Source organism: Acipenser ruthenus, chromosome 30 (assembly GCF_902713425.1).
Source record: "Acipenser ruthenus chromosome 30, fAciRut3.2 maternal haplotype, whole genome shotgun sequence".
NCBI lineage: Eukaryota > Metazoa > Chordata > Actinopteri > Acipenseriformes > Acipenseridae > Acipenser > Acipenser ruthenus.
The window spans coordinates 15,557,287-15,579,135 of record NC_081218.1 but is presented as its reverse complement, the minus strand read 5'-3'; the positions used below and the strand labels follow the sequence as shown (position 1 = coordinate 15,579,135).

Here is a 21,849-nt window from a genome sequence, read left to right as displayed (position 1 = left end):
GAAGAGAAGAGCAGCTTCTTCAGTCAGGAGGAATCCCTTCACAAACACTTCGAAGGGTTCAGTGGAGGGGGAGCCTTTGTTCTGCAAGTCTACCGAAGGCTAAGGTGCAGTGCCTCTGATACAGGGTTACAAATCTTCATTACTATTAAATACAAAGCATTGAGTCGGGATCAGGCTGCTTCTCTCCAGTGCGTGGGATGGGGAATGCGAGCCTCACTGGTTCTGTGGGGGTATTTTGACCCTTGGCTTATCCTGTAGAATTGGTCTGGATAGAGGCCCACATTCCAGTCATTTTTATCTCCAGGCTGAGAGGGACACGCATTCCTCAGCGGCCCGCAGCTCTTTGACAGGAAATATAATCCTGATGTGACAAAAAGGGAAGGTTTGTTTCAACAGCCAGGCATTTTCTCCTTTTGTGGAAGTGTAGTCCAGCAGGCTTTCTCCGTTCTGCAAGGGCTATCCCCTTTCACACGCCAGACTGCGCTCCGAGCAGAGAACCCCAGGATAACTGTGCCTCCCCCCTCCCCAGAAAAGCAGTCCTCCCATCCGAACAGAGCCCTCTGCTGCACCCACCAGCCCAGGGGCGGCCAACCGAGAGTCTCAATTACTTAATTAAATCAGTTGTTTTCTTAATTGGTCAACACTAAAACAATTTCTAGGTCTTTAGTCCATTGATGATTTAAAGATCCTCAGAAAACCTGCAGGATTGTGGCTCTCCAGGACCAGGGTTGGCCAGCCCATCACTAGCCTAACGGGCAGTGATGTGATGCTCTGTCGGGATGGTCCTGCCAGTGAGATGAGCCCAGCCCCCCCCGGTAAATCGGCATCCCCTTTAAATCATTCTTGGGGGGGAAAACATCAGCAATGCCATGCTGTGCTCTTCTGAGGCGGAAGGTCAAACCTGAAACCGTGCCCCAGATCAACAGTCTGCTGTTCCGAGATGATTGATCATGTGCAGCCGAGGGGGCAAGAATCGGGCAGGCATCAGTTAGCACAAGGTGTTCCTCTCGCTGACAGAAGGGCACATCTGCTCCAAGGGTACGCGGGGAGTGCTGGACAGAGCAGGGCCTGTGACAGCGAGCAGCAGCAGCCTTGAGCTGTCAGGTGTTGCAGGAATGAACCCGGACAGCAGCGAGAAAGAACACGCACAGGGCAGCCAACAGCGACACCTGCTCTCTCCACATGGCGGAGTTTTCCAGTGTGTGTTCCCCTCGTGACTGCTGGAGAGCAGTGCTGTCGGGTGTGTGCGGTTAAATAAAAGCCACTGGAGAAACTGTATCGTTTCAAACAGGACTGTAATGCTGCTGGGAGATGACACAAATTAGAACAAATGAGTCTGTGTTATGTTCGTTATCCCATAGCCTTATAATCGGGGTTACGTTTGGTATTTTGCCATTGCCAGGCTGCCTAAGTTTCAAACACAAAGCTACAGTACAGATTCTTATTTTGTATCGAAGGCATATTGTCAACCATCAAATAACATTCTTTTAGAAATGTCTTTTTTTTCAGTCCTGCAGTGACCTCCTTTTTAGCGATGAAAGACTATGTTGTCAGTAATGGCAGTAATATTGTTGTCAGTAATGGCAGTAATATTGTTGTCAGTAATGGCAGTAATATTGTTGGCAGTGATGGCAGTAATATTGTTCTCTTGCATACAGGACATTACCCAAGAGACCGGTGAAGCTTTTTTATTTCATGGCTTTTGAAGTGAGTTCAAATAAAATGAACAAGCTGCACACTACAGAACTTGTATCCCTGGTTTAAGTGGTTTCCAAGCCTCTGTTTCTACGGTTCTCTTGAAAATGGAGGGATAGTGGACGCTCAGTTGGCAGGTGTTTACCTGGACCACGCCAAGCTGAACCTTCCCTCGAGATCGTCAGCCTGACAGCTGGCAGGCGCATTTAAAATAAATGAAACAAGCCCTCCGTCTCTTTAAGGCAGGGCGGCTCTTATTACGAAACTTTCCATGAAAAACAAGTCAGTACCTGCCACTGCAATTACTGCTCTGTACCTGAGACCAGGTTAGGAGAGCTACACACACACACACAGAGCTCATCACACACACACACACAGAGCTCATCACACAGACACACACACACACACACACACACAGACTCACACACACACACACACATATACATCCATACACACACACACACACACAGACACAGACTCACGCACACACACACACACACACAGACACACACACACACACACACATATACATACATACACACACACACACACACACACACACAGACTCACACACACACACATATACATACATACACACACACACACACAGACACAGACTCACGCACACACACACACACAGACTCACGCACACACAGAGCTCCTCACACACACACACACTCACTCACAGACTCACGCACACACAGAGCTCCACACACAGATTCACACAGACTCACGCACACACAGAGCTCCTCGCACACGCACACACACATATACATACATACGCACACACAGAGCTCCACACACACTCACACAGACTCACACACACACACACACAGACTCACGCACACACAGAGCTCCACACACACTCACACACTCACGCACACACACACTCACGCACACACAGAGCTCCACACACACACAGAGCTTCACACACACACAGAGCTTCACACACACGCACAGAGACTCACGCACACTCACAGACTCGCACACAGAGACTCACCCACACGTGCACGCACACAGAGACTCGCTCGCACAGACACACGCACACACAGACTCACGCACGCACAGAGACATACGCACAGAGACTCACCCACACACAGACTCACACACACAGTGACTCACACACACAGAGTGACTCACACACACACAGTGACTCACTCACACACACTCTTGTATTGCTATGTATCGATGGTTCAGGGGGCATTACATTGACTGCCCATAGAAACAACAGGGAAGCTAAATGTGCTTCAATTTTATCCCTAAAAGGATAGAAAAACAAGGACACACACACTGACACACACACACACACACACAGAGAGACACACACAGACACACACAGACACGCAGACACACACACACACACACTCACACACACACACACACAGAGACACACACACTCACACAGACACACACACTCACACAGACACACACACACAGACACAGAGACACACACTGACACACACAGACTCACACAGACAGAGAGACACACACAGAGAGACACACAGACTCACACACACACACAGACACACACACTGACACAGACAGAGAGACACACACTCACACAGACACACACACACACACAGAGACACACACACTGACACAGATAGAGAGACACACAGACACGCAGACACACACACAGACTCACACACACAGACACACACACTCACACAGACATAGACACACAAACACAGAGAGACTCACAGACTCACACACACACAGAGACACACAGACTCACACACACAGACTCACACACTCACACAGACAGAGACACACAAACACAGAGAGACTCACAGACTCACACACACACAGAGACACACAGACTCACACAGACACACAGACTCACACACACACACACTCACACACACACTGACACAGACAGAGAGACACACAGACACGCAGACACACACACAGACTCACACACACAGACACACACACTCACACAGACAGAGACACACAAACACAGAGAGACACACAGACTCACACACACACAGAGACACACAGACTCACACAGACTCACACAGACAGAGACACACAAACACAGAGAGACTCACAGACTCACACACACACAGAGACACACAGAGACACACAGACTCACACAGACAGAGACACACAAACACAGAGAGACTCACAGACTCACACACACACAGAGACACACAGACTCACACACACACAGAGACACACAGACTCACGCAGACACACAGACTCACACACACACTGACACAGACAGAGAGACACACAGACACGCAGACACACACACAGACTCACACACACAGACACACACACTCACACAGACAGAGAGACACACAGACTCACACACACACAGAGACACACAGACACACAGACTCACACACACACACAGACACGAATCGACAGAGGCCTTGTTCAGCTGATCTGTCTCTGCTCCTGCCTTTCTCTGTCTAGTTTATTGAGCCTTTCAGTCTTTCATAAAACCAGGGTGGTTATCAGACATTACTTTTGGAAATGCAGAGGGTGTTTTGCTTGTGTGGCTGCTTTTGTAATGTTCGCATATTGTAGCAACATGGGCATTCCCTAATGATGCACCAATCCCAGGTCTTTATCAGGGAGAGTGGGCTTTGACACTGCCGGGGTCTGTTGGAATGATCTAAACTGTGGCGGATCTTCATCTTATTTTGCGGATCTCTTTTCTCTGTTTATGTTTTAAAGGTAGTAAATGATTAAGTGGATCAATGAATCAGCTCAGAATGGGTTTTCATGTGCGTGTTTTTCAAGCGCTGTGAAAGACGTTGAACCTGGCGGGGTCGACTTTCATTCCTTTCTTCCTCTTTGGCTGAAGAACAGAGAGACTGCAAAGAAAGAGAGGTGTTCAACTGGGGTGTGTTTTGGAGCGTTTTCTGAAGTCCTTCACTTTGTGGGAGGTGTGCTTGACACTGATTATTGCTGAAGCTTGAGGGGGAGGGGGGGGTCTTATCTGTTAAAGACCTGAAAATGCCAGGACCCAACCAGGGGAGGAGTACTGCCAGTTAGGCTTGTTACTGAGCTCTGGGTGCAGCCCTAATGATAAACGAATATACTGGATTACGGGCCGTCACTGACTCGCAATGTGTGTGTGTGTGTGTTTTTAAATGTAATCTGTGAATAAAATACAGTTGTAAAGAAGACAAGAGTAATCTAGAATAGTTTCGTGAATATCAAAATGTTTTTTTAGCGCCCCCCCCCCCCCCCCCAAAAAAAAAAAAACTAAAAGGTCCTTAAAGACAAAATGTAGTTGGTAGAAACTATTTGTGTTGAATGCTGAGGTTATTGCAAAAATCGCGTTGAGGGAGGGGGAGAGGAGAGAGGTGTGTGTGCGTGTGCGTGCGTGTGTGTGTGTGCATGTCAGTGTGTGTGTGTGTGTGTCAGTGTGTGTGTGTGTGTGTGTGTCAGTGTGCGTGCGTGTCAGTGTGTGTGTGAGCTACTCAGCTGCTCAGTAAATCTCCAGGTCTGTTCTTCATGGAGGAGAGGCCTGTGGGGAACAGCTGCAGCTCAGCTATCCCTCCTGATTTATTTCTAATTTGGACTTCTTAGAGCTCCTGCCAGGCAGGGAGAGGATCAGAGGCAAACCCCAAGGCTCCCGGCCTAGAGTGTGGGTGTTGATTTGAAATCCGAACGTTTACTGAAGTGACCACTGTGTGCGTTCTGCAGTGTTTGTGAAGAGCTCTATTTGCATGGTGGCTGCTGAGTAAAACAAATCAAACTGTTTTTACTTGAAAAAATAAATACAGAATGTTTTTTTTTTTGTTTTTTTTTAGGGATTAAGTGAGTTATCAGAATTTTAAATACAATAAATACTGTAAGCATGTTTCTAGAAGAAACAAGAGTGGCCAGCTAGGAGGAGACAGTTGTTCATGTATCGATCTGGAAGTCCATGAAACTGTTCAAACTAACATGAGTCAACTGTTGTAATGGAATAGAAGTGACGTCAGCACTGCCACTGTATTCTAAACAACTCTGTAAAGTGATGAATCAGTGTGAAGACCAATCCACTGACTGGTGCCTAGAGGCACTGTCAAGCATTGGGTTATTTCTTACGAATTTACCACCTGTTGTTGATCAGCATACATACTGTCACAGCACCATTGGGAGGGACGCGTTGCTCTGAGATGTTCGGAGTGCTGCGATTGAGCTCCTTCAGGCATCCTGGTTGTCCCCTCAGCCTCGGAGGGAAGGAGAGGGCACAGCGGCTTTGCTGGCGAATGCCTGAATCCTAACTGCCTCACAGAAATGCAGCTGGACTGGTTCTGGGGTGGTTTCTCATCGCCAGCAGCATAAAAACCTGTCTTTCTTTCGGCTCTATGAAAATGACTCGAGTTATTTTGGAAGCTCTGTGAACTTTGAACTTTCAGCCAGCTAATGAGCTGAAACAGTCCCTGAAATCTTCATGTTAAAAGCTCCGCTACTGTCACGAGCACAGGATAAATAATGTAAGTTTTGCATCTGTTTTAAAACGGGTTACCCCTTAAGCTTTCTTGTATACTGTTGGGAGTATCGCTAAAAAAATAAAATCTAAGCTCCAGGAAATTGATGCAGCTCATATTATTTTTGAAGGTACTGTATGTCCTTTTGATCTTATCAGTGGGATGTATCTTGGGTTCGCCTGACTGTGATAATATCTTCTGTAGTAGAGCAGGTTTAATGATGTTACCCTATATCGCAACACATAACGTCACTCTGCCTCCCAGCCTCTATACGAACCATCCCCTGTAACGGCTGGTAGCGCATGGTTTCCCGAGAGGCTGCAGCACAGTAATCAGGCTCGATGCACTCACAATTGTTTCAGTGCAGTGTTTGTGTCTGTGGGGGTGGGGGCTGGAGGGGCAGGCTGTCTCTCCCTCAAACGGATTCCAGCAGGTGTTGGTTGATTGGCTGGGGCAGAGTGTTTTCTTTTTCCAGAAGAGCAGCGTGGGGGGCAGTGGGTAGAAGCAGATGCACAGGCCTGGCTTTGTGTGGACAGGGTTACAGCCCCTGCAGCTGCTCCTCTGCTCTCCTGTCCTTTCTCACTGAGGTGTGTGCGTGTGTGCGTGCGCTGGGGCAGACCAATCGGACTGGTTTGCACAGACGTGACAGGCTGCCCGGAATGCTCGGAATGTGCAGAGACAGAGGCAGGCGTGAGCAGCCGCAGGAGGAGGAGGAGGAGGAGGAGGAGGAGTGGAGGCTTCTCACTGTCGTAAACCCGTGCAGGGTCCGAGGGGCCAGCAAGGCTGCCAGCTCCTCTTGTGTTTTCCATTGTCCATAAATGGCTTGTTCTCCATCAGTTCAACTGGAAAGTGAATTTGCCTCTAGCCAATTCCACACAAGTTTTATTATGCTTGTATAATGCTGTCCTTAGGGGAAAATAATTGCGGGACATCAATGTGCTTGTGTTTCACATACCAACACACCCTTTACAGTTCTACATAGATGCTGTGCCACGCTGCCTCCCAGTCTCTCAGCTCTAACCACTGTGCCACGCTGCCTCCCAGTCTCTCAGCTCTAACCACTGTGCCATGCTGTCTCCCAGTCCCTCCTCTAACCACTCTCCCACGCTGCCTCCCAGTCCCTCATCTGTAACCACTCTCCCACGCTGCCTCCCAGTCCCTCATCTGTAACCACTCTCCCACGCTGCCTCCCAGTCCCTCAGCTCTAACCACAGTGCCACGCTGCCTCCCAATCCCTCCGCTCTAACCACAGTGCCACGCTGCCTCCCAGTCCCTCGGCTCTAACCACTGTGCCACGCTGCTCCCCACTCATTTCTTTAACATGTCCCTCACGCAGCTTCGTGAGTGCACAGCCCATGCGAATGCAGCTGTTCTCTTGTCTGTGGTTGGAAAGCTGTTGAGTGCTGCACAGCGATCAGCGCCAGGGTTTATTTCTTCAAACCCCGGGGGATTCCGCTGCTTTCCTAACAGGTGGCCATGAGATAGAGTTCCTCACGACGCAGTGTCTCCCTGGCCAAGGGTCCAAGCACAGCCTTCTCATAGAGCCCCACATGTGTAACAGAGCCCCACATGTCTCATTGTGTAGCAGAGCAGCGACACGTTCAAGCGGTCTTACTGAGGCATACAGTAGAGGCACTGTTAGTTGTCTATATTTAGAATTATATTGACCATTAAAAAGCACTTCAAATACAGCTGTACAAGTACATTGCAAACCAGAGATACTATGTATTATTCAGTATTTTAATTGTTGTACACAACATGTAGTCTTAAATACATGCATGCAGTTCTTCATAAACAATAGTTCCAGCAGTTGAAGTGTAATTAAACCCAATGTACATTCTGCTTCATTGCTGCTTCGCTCTGTAGTGTGCTGAGGAGTCCCTGGTTGTGATGAGGTACTCGTAGGTTTGTGCTGCACTGCAGGACACATGCTGCGTAGAGTCAGTGATCGGGGGGTTAAGATGTGCACCCCACTTGCTTTCTGGTCTCGTGGAGCCTGCAATGGAAGTGGTCGAGGCTTCTGATACAGGCTGACCCAGGACTCCCCTGGGAGGTTTGCAACCCGGCATGGAAACGGATTACTCTGAAATACAGCAATGGTGCCACCTGCTGGTGAGCCCATAGTGTCATTACAGAGTTTCTTTCAGGCGTTTAACTGGACAGCTGTGGGGTTTGGTTCAGGGGGTCCTCGCAGGAAAAGGTTGAACCAGGAGGAAATGTCCTTTCAAACTCCCCACCCGCCACGGACAGGGGTGCCTAATTCTCAACCCCTTTGTTTCAGGTTACAGTGTGTCAAAGTAGGGAGTTTAAGTTTCTGGGCATGCCCTCCCTGCCCTCCTCCCTTGTCCCCGAGTGCCCTCTCACTGCTGCCCAGCCAGCCCCTGCCTGCCATCACTGGCACCCAGCCCGGGCCTCCAGCCAGTGCTAATTCGGGTAGCGCTGGGGGTTTCGTAATGAGGAGGGACACCTGTCCGGCCGGAGCACGCTGCCTCTCTCGCCAGCGAGTGACATTTTCTAACAGCATGCGGTCACCTGTCCTCTGCCTGACTCCCCGAACTGAGGCTGCAGTGAAAACAGACTGGCTTCCCAGGACCCCACTTCTGTGTTGTTGTTTATAAGCGCTCTCGTGCGTCGCTTCGTATGACGTTAACTGATTCCAAGTGAAAGCTGTTCAGTTTGTGCCTTTTATTTTTTTTTCTTGTTCTGCTGCAGCAGAGTTTTTGATTACACAAGTAGTTTTTGCTTTGGGTCTGTATTGAGGATAGCGACTCTGCCCCCCCCCAGTGGTGATTACTGGAAGTTTTCCAGTACGTCATGAGAACTTTAAACTCAAAGGTCTGTATTTTCAAACCGTAACTGGCGAGTTAATTAAAGACAGGAGTGAACCCAAAATATGCCCCACCGCTTCTTGGTCTAGCAGATCAGTTGTGTGTAAATTATTCTCAGCAGCTTACATTTTCGCTGTGGTCTTTGAACGGTTGGTGAAAGCTTCGTGGAAAGTGCTGACAGCTGTGGAAATCGTGTGACTGTGTTGCTTGTTTTTACACACTGATGTGCAGCTCCTGTGTTGCTGGTCTCGACACACTGATGTGCCGTTCCTGTGTTGCTTGTTTTTACACACTGATGTGCAGCTCCTGTGTTGCTTGTTTTTACACACTGATGTGCAGCTCCTGTGTTGCTGGTCTTGACACAGAGTTTCTGCTCTTTCTTTCCACCTCTAGGTCGCAATGAGTTGATAGCGAGATATATCAAGTTACGGACAGGAAAAACCCGCACAAGAAAACAGGTAAACGCAAAGCTTTGCTAGTGCCCTTTCTGAATTCACAGCCAGGGGGCGCTGTACTCTGTTCTTGCTGTATTGCACCATGTCTCTCAGTCTGTATAAGCTATTCTTTGATAATAACCCACTGCCCTATTGTGTGTTGATAAAACCCCAAAGAACCAAGACATCGAACTCCAAATGCAGCCTGAAAAATAATCCCCGGGGATCTCGCCTCTCTTAGCATAGCTTTCTTTTACTCTGCTTCCATTCGCTCCCCTGGTCTTTGTGCTAAATCTGAAGTCTATTGTGATTTTAAAGACTGCTTCAATCAATTCCCCTCTTTCCCTTCTTTCTCCTCGGCTGAAGAGATTTCATTCTGTTAACCTGCCCTCCCAGCTCATGACATTAAGTCCTGGGATCAGCCCAGTTTGTGAAGCTCAAGGAGCCCTTTTTCTGAATGCTTCACAAGCAGGCTGTGCAGTTCACAGCCTGGATTTAACCCTGGATTTTACTGTCGTCATGGTTTTGTAAGCTTTGATAAAACAGGGTAGCAATTCAGATGTGAAATAGAGGCAACCATCTGTGTGGCTCTGTTTACTAAGTAAAAAAAAAGAAAATAGTGTTTTGTTATAATTTGTATATTTATTGTAAACTTGAGCTGTGCAAAACTGACCTGTGGTCCAGCCAACCAGACCAATATAATCAATAATGTGTCGAAATAGAAAAACAATCAAACAGTGACACGTTTGTTATGAATACGTTTGCTGATCAATGATCAAGTGTGCTGGACACAGTGGAGCCTCAGTGTTGCACTTTTGAGACAGGTGTGTGTGTTTTTTAGTTCGATTTTCATGCGTAATGATTTCAACGTTCAGCCCCTTTTGAAAAGTGCACTTCATAACCCCCCTGTGTTTTCAGCCCTGCCTGCACCCTGAGTCAGATCGGTGTAGTCTGAGAGCTCTGAAGTGTTGTGAGTGCTCCTGTGTGTACGTGTGTGTGTGTAACCCTGTTTCACACCCCTCCCCTCAGGTATCTAGTCACATACAGGTGCTAGCGCGGAAGAAAGTCCGGGAGTACCAGGCTGGAATTAAGGTAGGTGCCGGCTGGGGGTTCGAGGGGGTCTTGTCGGGCATCGCCTTCCTCTTTGGTTACGGCTTCTTTTTTTTCTTTCTTTCTTTCTTTCTTTCCTTCTTTTTTTTTGTTTTCTTCCCTCTCCGCTCTTCTCTTCTGCAGGTTTCTAGCCATTTGCAGGTTCTTGCCAGGAGAAAATCTCGCGAGATTCAGTCAAAGCTGAAGGTATGCGCTTCTCTGCGGGGGCGGGGCTTGTAGAAGCTTGGCTTTTAGAATCTAACCAATCAGCTGTCAGCGCTGCAGTAGTCGCCACAGGGAATAGGATTTTGCTTTTACTGACTGCTTTGGGGGGGAGGGGGGAGCTAACAAGAGAATTGCTTACAGTGCAGAATAGACGTGTGAGTAAAATATAACAGCAACACATTATTTCAAGTGCCTCTTCCATGCAGTTTTAAGAGTCGGCAAGTGGCTGGTAATAGTTCTATACATTTCCCTCTGCACAAAAGGAAGTGTAGCAGAGTTGTGATGTCAGAGGCACACAGCTGGACAAGAGATTTAAATCAGCCTTCTTTTAGTGGTGTAGTCAGCAGCCTGAGTTCTTAATTGAGTATCACAGACGCCTCTAGCGACAATTATCTCTGCATCAACGACATTTTTCAAAATCGTGTGTCCCTTTGAGAGTGTCCGAGTATATGGGACGTGTGTCCCTTTGAGGGTGTCACAGTATATGGGACGTGTGTCCCTTTGAGAGTGTCACAGTATATCGGACGTGTGTCCCTTTGAGAGTTTCACAGTATATTCACAGTTCAGGTTCAGTAAGTAAATGGATTTTAAATCTGCATGTGACGTTACGTTTTAGTTTTTTATTTTTCTGGTTCACAAACACGGGGCAGCTTCTGCTACGCTAATACCCCCCGGGGCAGCTTCTGTGGCAGATCGTCGCTGTTTTATTACTAACCCCCCCTAGTGCTGCACCCCCAACCCCTTTCCTGCTCTCTGCTTTGACATCACCCTTTCCTCCTTTCCTCCAGCGACGGGAGTTTTCATTCTGTCCACTCTAAACTGGTGACTGAAACCGTGACTAGCAGACACAAAGGGGCCTCCTGAGTGGGTGTGGGGGCTTCACCCCCGAAACCAAACCAGCCCAATGTCCCATTGAGTCAGAGACGTCCCGAACCATTCCATTCAGCTGTCCTAGAAAAGGGAGCTGTTCCGTTGAACCGGAAACTCTTCTGGAATAACGCTGGCTTTATTGCTGCAAAATTAAATAAGAAAGGTTTTTAAAGCCTGATCTTGCAGGGATCAGCAGTGATGCTGAACAGCAGTTGCACAGGAACGTGCAGGCTTATTAAACTCTATGAAGCGTGTTCATGCATGCTTTTTACCTAAGGGAGGGATAGCAATGTGTTTTACTGATTTGGAGCTGGTCACTCGTTTTCTTTTTAAAGGCGCTGCATGTTTTGACAAACCATCGCAGTGTGGTTCACAAGCACAGGGCTAGAATGAACTGTCTAGTGGATTTGGTTTTATGTAAAGCTGCCTGCAGTCTGTCTGTGTTAGGCCATCCGTTTTAAACTTTGAACACAGTTTAATATTGTTAAGATTGTGACATACTTGCATGTAGTTTGATGGGGGGCCAGATTCAGCTGTAGAGCATTAGCTTGTGAGGTAGTTTTGCACGACTGGAAAAATACAAAACATGTTTTTGTCACTAATAAAGACATGTCAGGGTTAATTATTCCTAGTCCTCTCCATCCTTCAACAAGTGCTAAAGAAGTGGGGAGTCACTGCCAGGCACACAGCTGCTTTGTGTCAGGAAAGCAATGGGACTAGGAGTGCCAGCTGTTTCGCATTGGTTTGCTGGCGCTGTTGGTCACTATGCAGTCAGTGGCATTGATTTTGAGGCCAGGTCACCAATGCTTTCTTTGTAATCTAGCACCAAAAGAAACCCTAAAACCTTCATGACGTTTCACTGCAGGTGCTCAGATGTCGTGGTTTATTTTCAGTGTTTTTGATTAGCCTGTGTTGGGGTGACGATGAGGTCAGATCAGCCCTGATGTCTTTATCTGTAAGTGCCCCATCGCTGCCTCCCTGCCTCTCTGTGCTCTGAAGCAGCATGCCTGTGCTAGTCCCTGCAGCAGAGAGGGCTGTGAATGGCGTCTGCAAGACCCTCTGTACAGCATCTTAGGGAAGCATTGATTTTACCCCAGCTCTTCTGATGGTAGCACGGCCAGTGTTTTACAGGACGTCCCACACACCTGACATTTCCATCATGGCTTCACACGGGACATCTCTGGAATATTAAACCGTCTGAAGCGTCCAGGGTACTGGCATTGCCCTTTTGTTTAGCGAGAGTGAAGTAAGCCCCTCCTCCTCCTTCTCACATAGCAGTGCTTCAGTCACCAGTTTTGTGTCCTGGGTGTCAGATTGGGGTCCTAAGGGTGGGGATAATGAAATGGAACTAATTGAGACTGGCCATACGCGTTCGTGTGGCGGTGACCGATGCAGTGTGTAGCGTTACTGTGATCCTAACAGGTGTAGAGCATCAAATGCACTTTTATTTCACTCTTCCCTTACCTTTGTATAACGAATGCATTCGGTTTGTTCCGTGTCCCATTGAGATTGAAACCGTGCCCATGAGGAGAGCGCACAGCCAGGGGGATGCTGATCAAACACTGCATTTAACATCCGTTGCTACATTTGCACTCTTAATACAGTACAGCACTGCCCTTCATCTCTGTGATTGCGAGTCTGATTCAGAGTTAAAATGAATAAAGGTTGGATGTAACGGAGGGTAGGTGTTTAGACCGTTCCCTGTGCTTCCTGCTTCCACGTGCTGCTCAGAAACAAAGGTAAGGGAAAGGTTAAGAAAGGGACATTACAGTGGCATTTGAAGCTCTACCTTTTAAATATTTCTATATTAAGATGTTTTTTTTTTTTTTTGATAAAGTTGGTGTCTTTTCAGACATTTTCCAGTTGCATGTAAACTAGTCTGAGGAAGTACTTTTGATATTTTCTAAACAAAACAAAATCATTGTTAAAATGTTACAAAACTGAAGCAAAGGCTGTCCGAGAGCCCTGCATTTAACCCTCCGAGCTGTTTGTTTGCCCCTGTGCCAACAGGAAGCAAACTTCATAGCAGTTGGCACGGGAACGTCATGCTTACTTGACGAGTGGCAGAGTTTCCATTTGCTTTGTGTTTTAAATTTAAATTGAATTTCCAAACGCAGATAAACACACTGCGAATTCTAGGAGAACAAAAGCTGTAAAATAATCGTGCAATTGGGCTCTCGTTCCTGGAAGAGGCAGAAACCCTGAAGTGATATTCTAGAGTTCGTTTGCCTTTTTTTATTTTTAATTCCATTTTGAATACACTAATGATGTCTTCTTTCCTTGATTTAGGCAATGAACCTGGTAAGTGAATATTCGCCTCTCTTACAAAATGCATTGCTTGCTCAGGTGTATATATCTATATATCTCTATCTCAAAGCTCCTGGAGCAAATGACCTGCATTAGCATGGCAACATTCACAGCCTCTTGTGCAGAAACCCGTCTTATATAGCTTCTCACACTGCAATCAAACGAACAGCGATGTCTAATCCTGCTCTCCTGGATCCACTTGCAGCTGGGGCTGGGGTTGTGTTTATAGATCAGAAGCCAGTTGTTCTAGTATGTGGAAGATCCAGATTGAAAAGGGAAACATTCTTGCATTTGCTGCATTGCCCTAAACTATGTCTCACATTCGAAGGGTTGAAAGCAATGCGATTTTAAAGCCTGCTATTTGGAAGCAATATGAATGATTTCGGTCTGTTTAAGGAACAGGACTTGATCAACTGTGATACGTGCTCAAACAGGATAGGTCAGCGACAGTGAGGCTCAAAGACTGTCTCCTGGTTGGTTAATACCAAGTAAGCCACCGTCTGCCCTGATCACAGCCCTGACACAACGCGGCACAGACTCCACAAGGTGCTGGAAGACTCCGCTCCGTTCAGTCATCGCCCTCGGGGGGCAGCATCGCTGGGGAATCCGCAACGAGGCTCCAGTAATCCTACCGAGTTTGATCAACCACCAATCAGGACAATCCTGACACGTTCATAACGCTGCCGAGTGACCCCAGAAAGGACAAGCGGGGAAGACGCAGTGAAACGCCTCAAACAGTTGCTTCCAAATACTATGTTTTAAAGTCCTGGTGCGTGCTTCTTTTCAAACCCCCCGAATGTGACCCTGGCGTTTTGAAGCAGTGCCGATCGGCCCGCTGTGTTTGAGGCTGTGGATCACCAGCAGGATGCTTCAGTGGTTTTCTCTGTGTTTGTTATTCATCTTTATGGCGTCTCTTTTTAAACTGTGCTGCTCTTGCAAGTGCGTACTGGTTGTGTTTTGCCAGGGTACTCTGCTTCAGCTTGTTTCGCAGAGCAGGGGCTTGATTCACAGACTGTTTGGTGGGTTTCCTTTCCTCTTAGAAATGTGCTCAGCCTTTATTTTGGGATTCTATTATAGAATGCACATTTTGAGCGTCCTGTCCATTTTGTTTTCACCGTAGTAAACGCTGAGCTCATCCCCTTATCAAGTTGAGTGGTTCAGACGACAATGTATTTTTAATCAGATTTTTAAACGTTTTAATGATAATAATGTGCTCGATATCATTCCGTTAAAATGTATATAATTTGAGATTTGTCCTGTATACTGATAGTGTAGTAGTTTCTCTCTTTCTTACCCATTTCATGTTTTTGTTTTGACATTTCATAGCAGTGTTCATCATAGTACAATAGCCAGTATAGTTTCAGAGCATAGAGTAGCATCTACAGTACAGCTGGTTAGCACAGTACCTAGCATAGCGTAGGAGAGCATTGTGGATATTGCAGTGATCAGACACCACCATGATCCGTTCACACACACACTTGTCAGGCATGTGCTGTTTGGGTTGTTGTTTTTTTATTAATATTTTATTGTGTTTGATGCATTCTGAAGACTGAATTCTACCTAAAAGTGGCTTTGCTGCTGAAGTCCCTTTTTATATTACCAGCTGATAGGAAAATATAGTTAGCTATCGAAGAAATGTGTGTGTTTTAATGAGCAAGGTAGCTTGCCAGAATATTTGGTGTGGCAGCAGAATGGTATTGCTGTGGTCATGTTGTGTTCTTGGGGATTGGGGCACAGTCAAAATCGACTGATTGCTGGAAGATTCACAGTTTATTTTTTTTAGTTCTGTATAGATCAGATTGCTATATTCTGTAAACGTGTTACTGTCGGTGTACTGTAAAGCCACAGAAAACCCTGTGGCATCTATCCTTGTAAGTATTTTGCAGTAAGGGAGTTGAAACATAAAACGTGCAAATCATTTCTTGTGGTGTTTCGTCTGGCAAGAAGTGTCTGTAGAATTGGGTTTTACAAGAAAAGCGATGAGAAATCAAAGGGTGGACAACACTTTAGGAATCGAAGCCCACATGCAGGCCTTGCTGCAGATGCTCGCCATGCCTTCCTCTCTGCTGCGTCTCTCTGCCACTCTCCGCAGGACAAAGCAAGCGGGTGCTTCTCCTGGCTCCTGCCTGCACTGCTGGTACTGAGGATGTACCCACAGCACAGCTCACCCAACTTACAACTAATCTGCCTAAACAAACAAATCTGAGTTAGCTAGCACTAGCTACAGGGATTTTTCAATCAATTTTCAACTAGCTGTTATGTATGAAGTGTCCAGTAGGTGGTGTTAGTGTATATATACCAAGTTCTGGGGGTATGCAGAATTTAAATGGTTAAGTGTTATAAAAATACTTCATTTTGATATTTTACTGATAATTTCATATAATGTAATATAATAACGTTCCTGCAAGGAAGTGTTTTCAGCCTTGTACTAGAATCCAGTGATCACATGATTCGTTGGAGACACAGCGACTGCTTGTGCCAGGGATGGCTCGATTACACACTTCCATGTTGTATACCATAACTATATAAAACTATACTGTGAAAAGCAGCTCTCTTTAGAATGATCTTGGTCCTTTACCGCACTGTTATCAAATGCAAACCACCAAACGTCAGCTTCACACTGCAGAGATACACACCAACTCCATCTGCTGGGCACTTAACGAAATGCAGCTCCTTCCTGTGAAATGCTCTCGCAAGCAGCTGGCGCAGGCTGGTTTGGGAACTGGTGTTGCAATTTGTACCCACCAGATACTCAAACAAAATGTGGGTGCTTCAGTACATCTTAACTGTCTATTATCATCTTAAAATAAAAAACATCTCTGTTTTCCATTCCTTCTTTTCTGTGTGTCGGTTTCAAGAACTGCAGGTTTATTTTGTCTGGCTTTTCTTGCTCTGAGTTCATCCCAGAAACTAGCTCTTGCTCTCCTGTTCTGACTTCAATTCCTGCTCCGCTCCGCCTCCCTTTAAAAGAACACTCCAGCAGGATATATACACACAGAGCTGATTCGTACTGCTGTCCTTCACCAGAGGTTGTATGCTGTAGGTGTCCACAGTTTTTCAGTGTTTTAAATGCTACTAATATACTAAAGAGACTTTTCTTTTGCTATAGTTTTGAGCAGTGGCTCTATTGAGGTCCGCATGATCATTTCTTGCGAGCTTAAAGATTTAGAAAATCTTCATATAGTTTTGCTGGCTCCCATTTTTGTGACGTTAAATTCAATGACGTTTCATACTAGTTAATCACTAGACACAGTAGAATTGATACCAGAAGGCTTTCTTGGGCCCTGTAAGCTGGGGGCCCATCTCTGGAGTGTTCTTTTATAAAAGCTTGCCAACAATTGAATTTCTTCCTGTGATGACCGCTTTCGGACCTTCATTCCCTGGTGTGGCTTGCTGGCCTCTGTTGTTGTTTCAAGCCTTGAGAAAGTACGTCTCACTTGCGGAGGCTCCGAACACAGAGTGCTCTGGTGAACTCACCTTGGAATGGAAAGTGCCGGGTCACACCGAAAAATAAAACCACTGTTAGATATGTAACAGGCTTAACAAACGATATGCAGCACCTGCATTTACAGCTCTGGCTGTGTGTACTAGAAGGGTACCAATATCACCCTGGGGCAAAACCTTCCTTTGGAGTTAAAGAGTGACACTATGAGTCTCCTTTGGGGTCTTTACACCAGACCCCTGTCACAGGTTCAGAATACAAACGCAAGCAGGTGGACGGCTAATCAGACTCGCTGAACAAACAGGTCTGCAAGGACTTTGTTTGAGAATAACCAGTGGTGCTCTCTGTCTTTCTAGTGAATATCGTTTGGTAAGCCTGTGTTTTTTTTCTTTTTTGAACATGTGTCACCTTGAAATCTCAGTCTTGAAATGTCTCCCTTTTCTCTGTTTTAAGGATCAGGCTTCGAAAGACAAGGCCCTCCAGAACATGGCTGCTATGTCGTCGGCACAGATCGTGTCTGCTAGCGTGATGCAGAACAAACTGGGGCTCCCCCCTCTACCCCAGCCCTCCTACCCTCCGCCGGCCAGGGTGAGCACATCTCCATTCGGGCAGAGCTCAGGGCAGCACCGGGGCTGAGACTCCGGCCTCCGAGGTCTATAGAGGGGAGGGAGGGAGGGGGAGGATTTTCTGGGTGACACTTTCACTCAAAGCAAGAAAAGCCAGATTTCATCAGTCGAAAAACAGTCGAATCACAATCATTGAAGTCAGAACCCCATGTCATCTTGACATGGCATACAATGTGTGTAGAGAATTGGAAACTCCCCTTTCAAAGTGTACAGCTCCATGTGTATTTAGGGAGGCAGTAAAAGGCGCGCCATTTAATAAATGTCGCTGTGCTTTAACAGAGCATCTGATTAACCTCTTGCTCCCACACGGTAGAGCCTTCATCGAGAGGGCACGATCGCTCGTAATAAGTTTGTACTTGTCAGTGTAGCTTGTAGTTTATCTGGACAGAGTCAGATATCTGAACGGAGCAATATTTCTGAACTGTCCGTGTCTCGGTTTGTTGTTGTTGAAAGATGCGGCGCTCCAGTCGAGCGGACAGGCTGTGATTGGCTGACTTGGCAGTTGCAGGTACAGGATTGGTTGCTTTCGTTGGTGCAAAGTATTGATTGGCTGGTTTTGGTGGATAATGAAATACATTTGGGCCAATTGTGTCTTTGTTCAGTAGTTGCTGTCCAATGGATGTGAACTGAGTTTTCATTACAAGTCACAGTGAAAAGGCTGGGAGCTGCGCGGACTGATTTTAAGTTTGCTTCACAGCTGATGCTGTTGAAGCACTGGAATGTGATCTTATCCATGTGTTCTCTTAGTATGTCACTGTCTGTATTCACTCCTTCGCTAACTACAGTAACCCTTACTATGCTTTAGCTAACGTTGATCTAGAAAGCTGGCAGCAATTACTGACGAGAAGAATGTTTAGCTAGACAGTTAGACAGTTCTCTCTCTCTCCGTGTCTCTCTGTCTCTCTCTCTCTCTCTCTGTTTCTCTCTCCGTGTCTCTCTCTCTGTCTCTCTCTCTCTCTCTGTCTCTGTGTCTCTCTCTCTCTCTGTCTCTCTCTCTGTCTCTCCGTGTCTCTCTCTCTCTCTCTCTCTCGATGAAGCTGGTAACCCATTCAGCATTACTCCTATAGCACAGAGCAGACATGCTTGCCTGCATTACAGTGTGGCTGTGCATTACAAGTGAACGTCATGCATACATTACTGTCTGTCAAAACAAAACTCTCACGTGTGCAAAAACGTCCAAGTTAAAGTAAAGGGACCAGCTGTAAACAGACGGGATCAGATATACAGAAAGGATCAGCCCTGTGATGATGGGATGTGGAAGTGGCTCAGTTAAATGAGACACGGTTGAATAATGTTCCTTTTTTTTTTTCCCAGCAGTTTTGGACCGGACCCATCCCAGGCCAGCCCGGACCTTCTCAGGAGTGAGTACACACAAGTCTTTCTATTTGGGCTTAACGTTTGGAAGGAGGCGAGTAGCTGCTCCTAACAGGGGGAAGCACAGTGCAATGCTTTACTGATAATACAGTCAATGCTGTTTGAGCTTACTCTGTGAGGCAGCTTTCTGAAGCATGACCATTCCGGTTCTGAAACTACATTTACCCCAGTTCTCGAGAGAATAAAGGATGCACTTTACCTGAACTGTAGAAATAACCCTCCTCCAGTTTATCATAACCATGTTCTCTCTTTCTTTCAGCATCAAACCGTTTGCACAGCCAGGGTACTCCCTTCAGGGCCCAGTCCCGCCTCCGATATCCGGTGCGTAGCAGCCTCTAATATTTGAACAGTCCGGAGTAGATCTGCTGGAATGGGTGACCCTGTTGCTGTGGTTTGTACGGCACAGCTGGTATTTCTTTTTGAAGTCTCCTCTCTTTCAGTAGGTTACGAGCCCATGGCTACACCCCTGCCCCCTGCAGCCACAGCAGTCCCTGTGTGGCAGGACCGTACCATCGCCTCCACGAAACTACGCATGCTGGAGTACTCGGCCTTCATGGAGGTGCAGCGAGACCCCGACACGGTACCTACCCCCTGAAACACACTCGATGAGATCTAGGGTTAGGGGCATGGGGCTGCAGACTCACAGTCCGCACACACTGGTACTGCCACAGGACCAGAAAGAAAGAACTTGCAAGACATTAACTAGATTGATGAAGGCAAAACACGACGACAGAAACACCAGCATGGGAATGGGAGTTCCTCCAGCGGCTTCTGAAAGAAATCACAAAGCATACAAGTGAACAGTGGTCTGTTCTCTATCAGAGAGGTGTGGTACACAGGCAGGGCAGTGGGGTTTGTCACAGTGGTCTGGTCTCTATCAGAGAGGTGTGGTACACAGGCAGGGCAGTGGGGTTTGTCACAGTGGTCTGGTCTCTATCAGAGAGGTGTGGTACACAGGCAGGGCAGTGGGGTTTGTCACAGTGGTCTGGTCTCTATCAGAGAGGTGTGGTACACAGGCAGGGCAGTGGGGTTTGTCACAGTGGTCTGGTCTCTATCAGAGAGGTGTGGTACACAGGCAGGGCAGTGGGGTTTGTCACAGCAGTAACCTGACCCCAGCTCTGTGTTTTTTTCCTGCACTACAGTACAGTAAGCACCTGTTTGTGCACATCGGCCAGACGAACACGTCCTACAGTGACCCGCTGCTGGAGGCCGTGGATATCCGGCAGATCTACGACAAGTTCCCCGAGAAGAAGGGGGGCCTCAAGGAGCTTTACGAGAAGGGCCCGCAGAACGCTTTCTTCCTTGTCAAGTTCTGGGTGAGTTCTGGGTGTGCTGTGTGCTCTGTGCTGCGTCAGTCCAGTGCTGTGTGCTGTGTGCTCTGTGCTGCGTCAGTCCAGTGCTGTGTGCTGTGTGCTCTGTGCTGCGTCAGTCCAGTGCTGTGTGCTCTGGGCTCTGGACTCTGTGCTGCGTCAGTCCCGTGCTGTGTGCTGTGTGCTCTGTGCTGCGTCAGTCCCGTGCTGTGTGCTCTGTGCTGCGTCAGTCCCGTGCTGTGTGCTCTGTGCTGCGTCAGTCCCGTGCTGTGTGCTGTGTGCTCTGTGCTGCGTCAGTCCTGTGCTGTGTGCTGTGTGCTCTGTGCTGCGTCAGTCCCGTGCTGTGTGCTCTGGGCTCTGGACTCTGTGCTGTGTGCTCTGGGCTCTGGACTCTGTGCTGCGTCAGTCCCGTGCTGTGTGCTGTGTGCTCTGTGCTGCGTCAGTCCCGTGCTGTGTGCTCTGTGCTGCGTCAGTCCCGTGCTGTGTGCTGTGTGCTCTGTGCTGCGTCAGTCCCGTGCTGTGTGCTGTGTGCTCTGTGCTGCGTCAGTCCCGTGCTGTGTGCTCTGGGCTCTGGACTCTGTGCTGTGTGCTCTGGGCTCTGGACTCTGTGCTCTATGCTGTGTTCAAGGTGTCTAATGGTTTCGCTCGCTCTTTGCAGGCGGATTTGAACAGCACCATGCAGGACGGGCCCGGATCCTTCTACGGGGTCAGCAGCCAGTACAGCAGCGCCGACAACATGACCATCACCGTCTCCACCAAAGTGTGCTCCTTCGGCAAGCAGGTCGTGGAGAAGGTGGAGGTGAGGCTCCCGGCACTGCTGCTCCGAGCATCGCTGCATCTGCACCCCCGTATCGACCGTCCCGAGGCTGCTTTTCTGTGCGTTCCAGACATGCCAGCGAGCCAGCGTGGCTGGAGTAGAAGGGCTTTCATTTGAGCACGCCAGCAAGGCTCTGAGCTTCCACTGTAAAGCTTCTCCAGTTCATATGCTATGTATTTAATAAGAGTTTGGCACGCTGTGCCGTTCGAATCCCTGTACTGTACTTGGCAGTACTGCCAATAGCTTTGCTAAGCGTTTCTGAGGGTAGTAAATCCTTACACTTTATTTAGCAGGGAGTGGAAGGGCGGTTTTCTGAAAGAAAAGTAAAACCATTGCAATGGGGAAAAAACGTAGAAAGCGCTTAGTGGCAGCAGGGAAAGGATCATTTGAGTAATG

At 47.5% G+C, this 21,849-nt stretch overlaps 1 protein-coding gene across 14 annotated transcripts in view; it reads left to right on the top strand.

The window, feature by feature from the left end:
• LOC117430319 (transcriptional enhancer factor TEF-5) overlaps positions 1 to 21,849 on the top strand; it is a 40,963-nt gene that overhangs the window by 16,567 nt on the left and 2,547 nt on the right. For 2 of the 14 annotated variants that reach the window (XM_059005123.1, XM_059005124.1), the window contains exons 3-12: positions 9,353 to 9,417; positions 10,423 to 10,485; positions 10,627 to 10,689; positions 13,867 to 13,878; positions 17,780 to 17,914; positions 19,267 to 19,313; positions 19,586 to 19,647; positions 19,767 to 19,906; positions 20,469 to 20,642; positions 21,295 to 21,435. In XM_059005123.1, coding sequence (XP_058861106.1) covers positions 9,353 to 9,417; positions 10,423 to 10,485; positions 10,627 to 10,689; positions 13,867 to 13,878; positions 17,780 to 17,914; positions 19,267 to 19,313; positions 19,586 to 19,647; positions 19,767 to 19,906; positions 20,469 to 20,642; positions 21,295 to 21,435 — 902 coding nt within the window. The remainder of the gene's footprint in view (positions 1 to 9,352; positions 9,418 to 10,422; positions 10,486 to 10,626; positions 10,690 to 13,866; positions 13,879 to 17,779; positions 17,915 to 19,266; positions 19,314 to 19,585; positions 19,648 to 19,766; positions 19,907 to 20,468; positions 20,643 to 21,294; positions 21,436 to 21,849) is intronic. The other 12 variants (XM_059005126.1, XM_059005125.1, XM_059005127.1 and 9 more) reach the window with 12 other exon arrangements.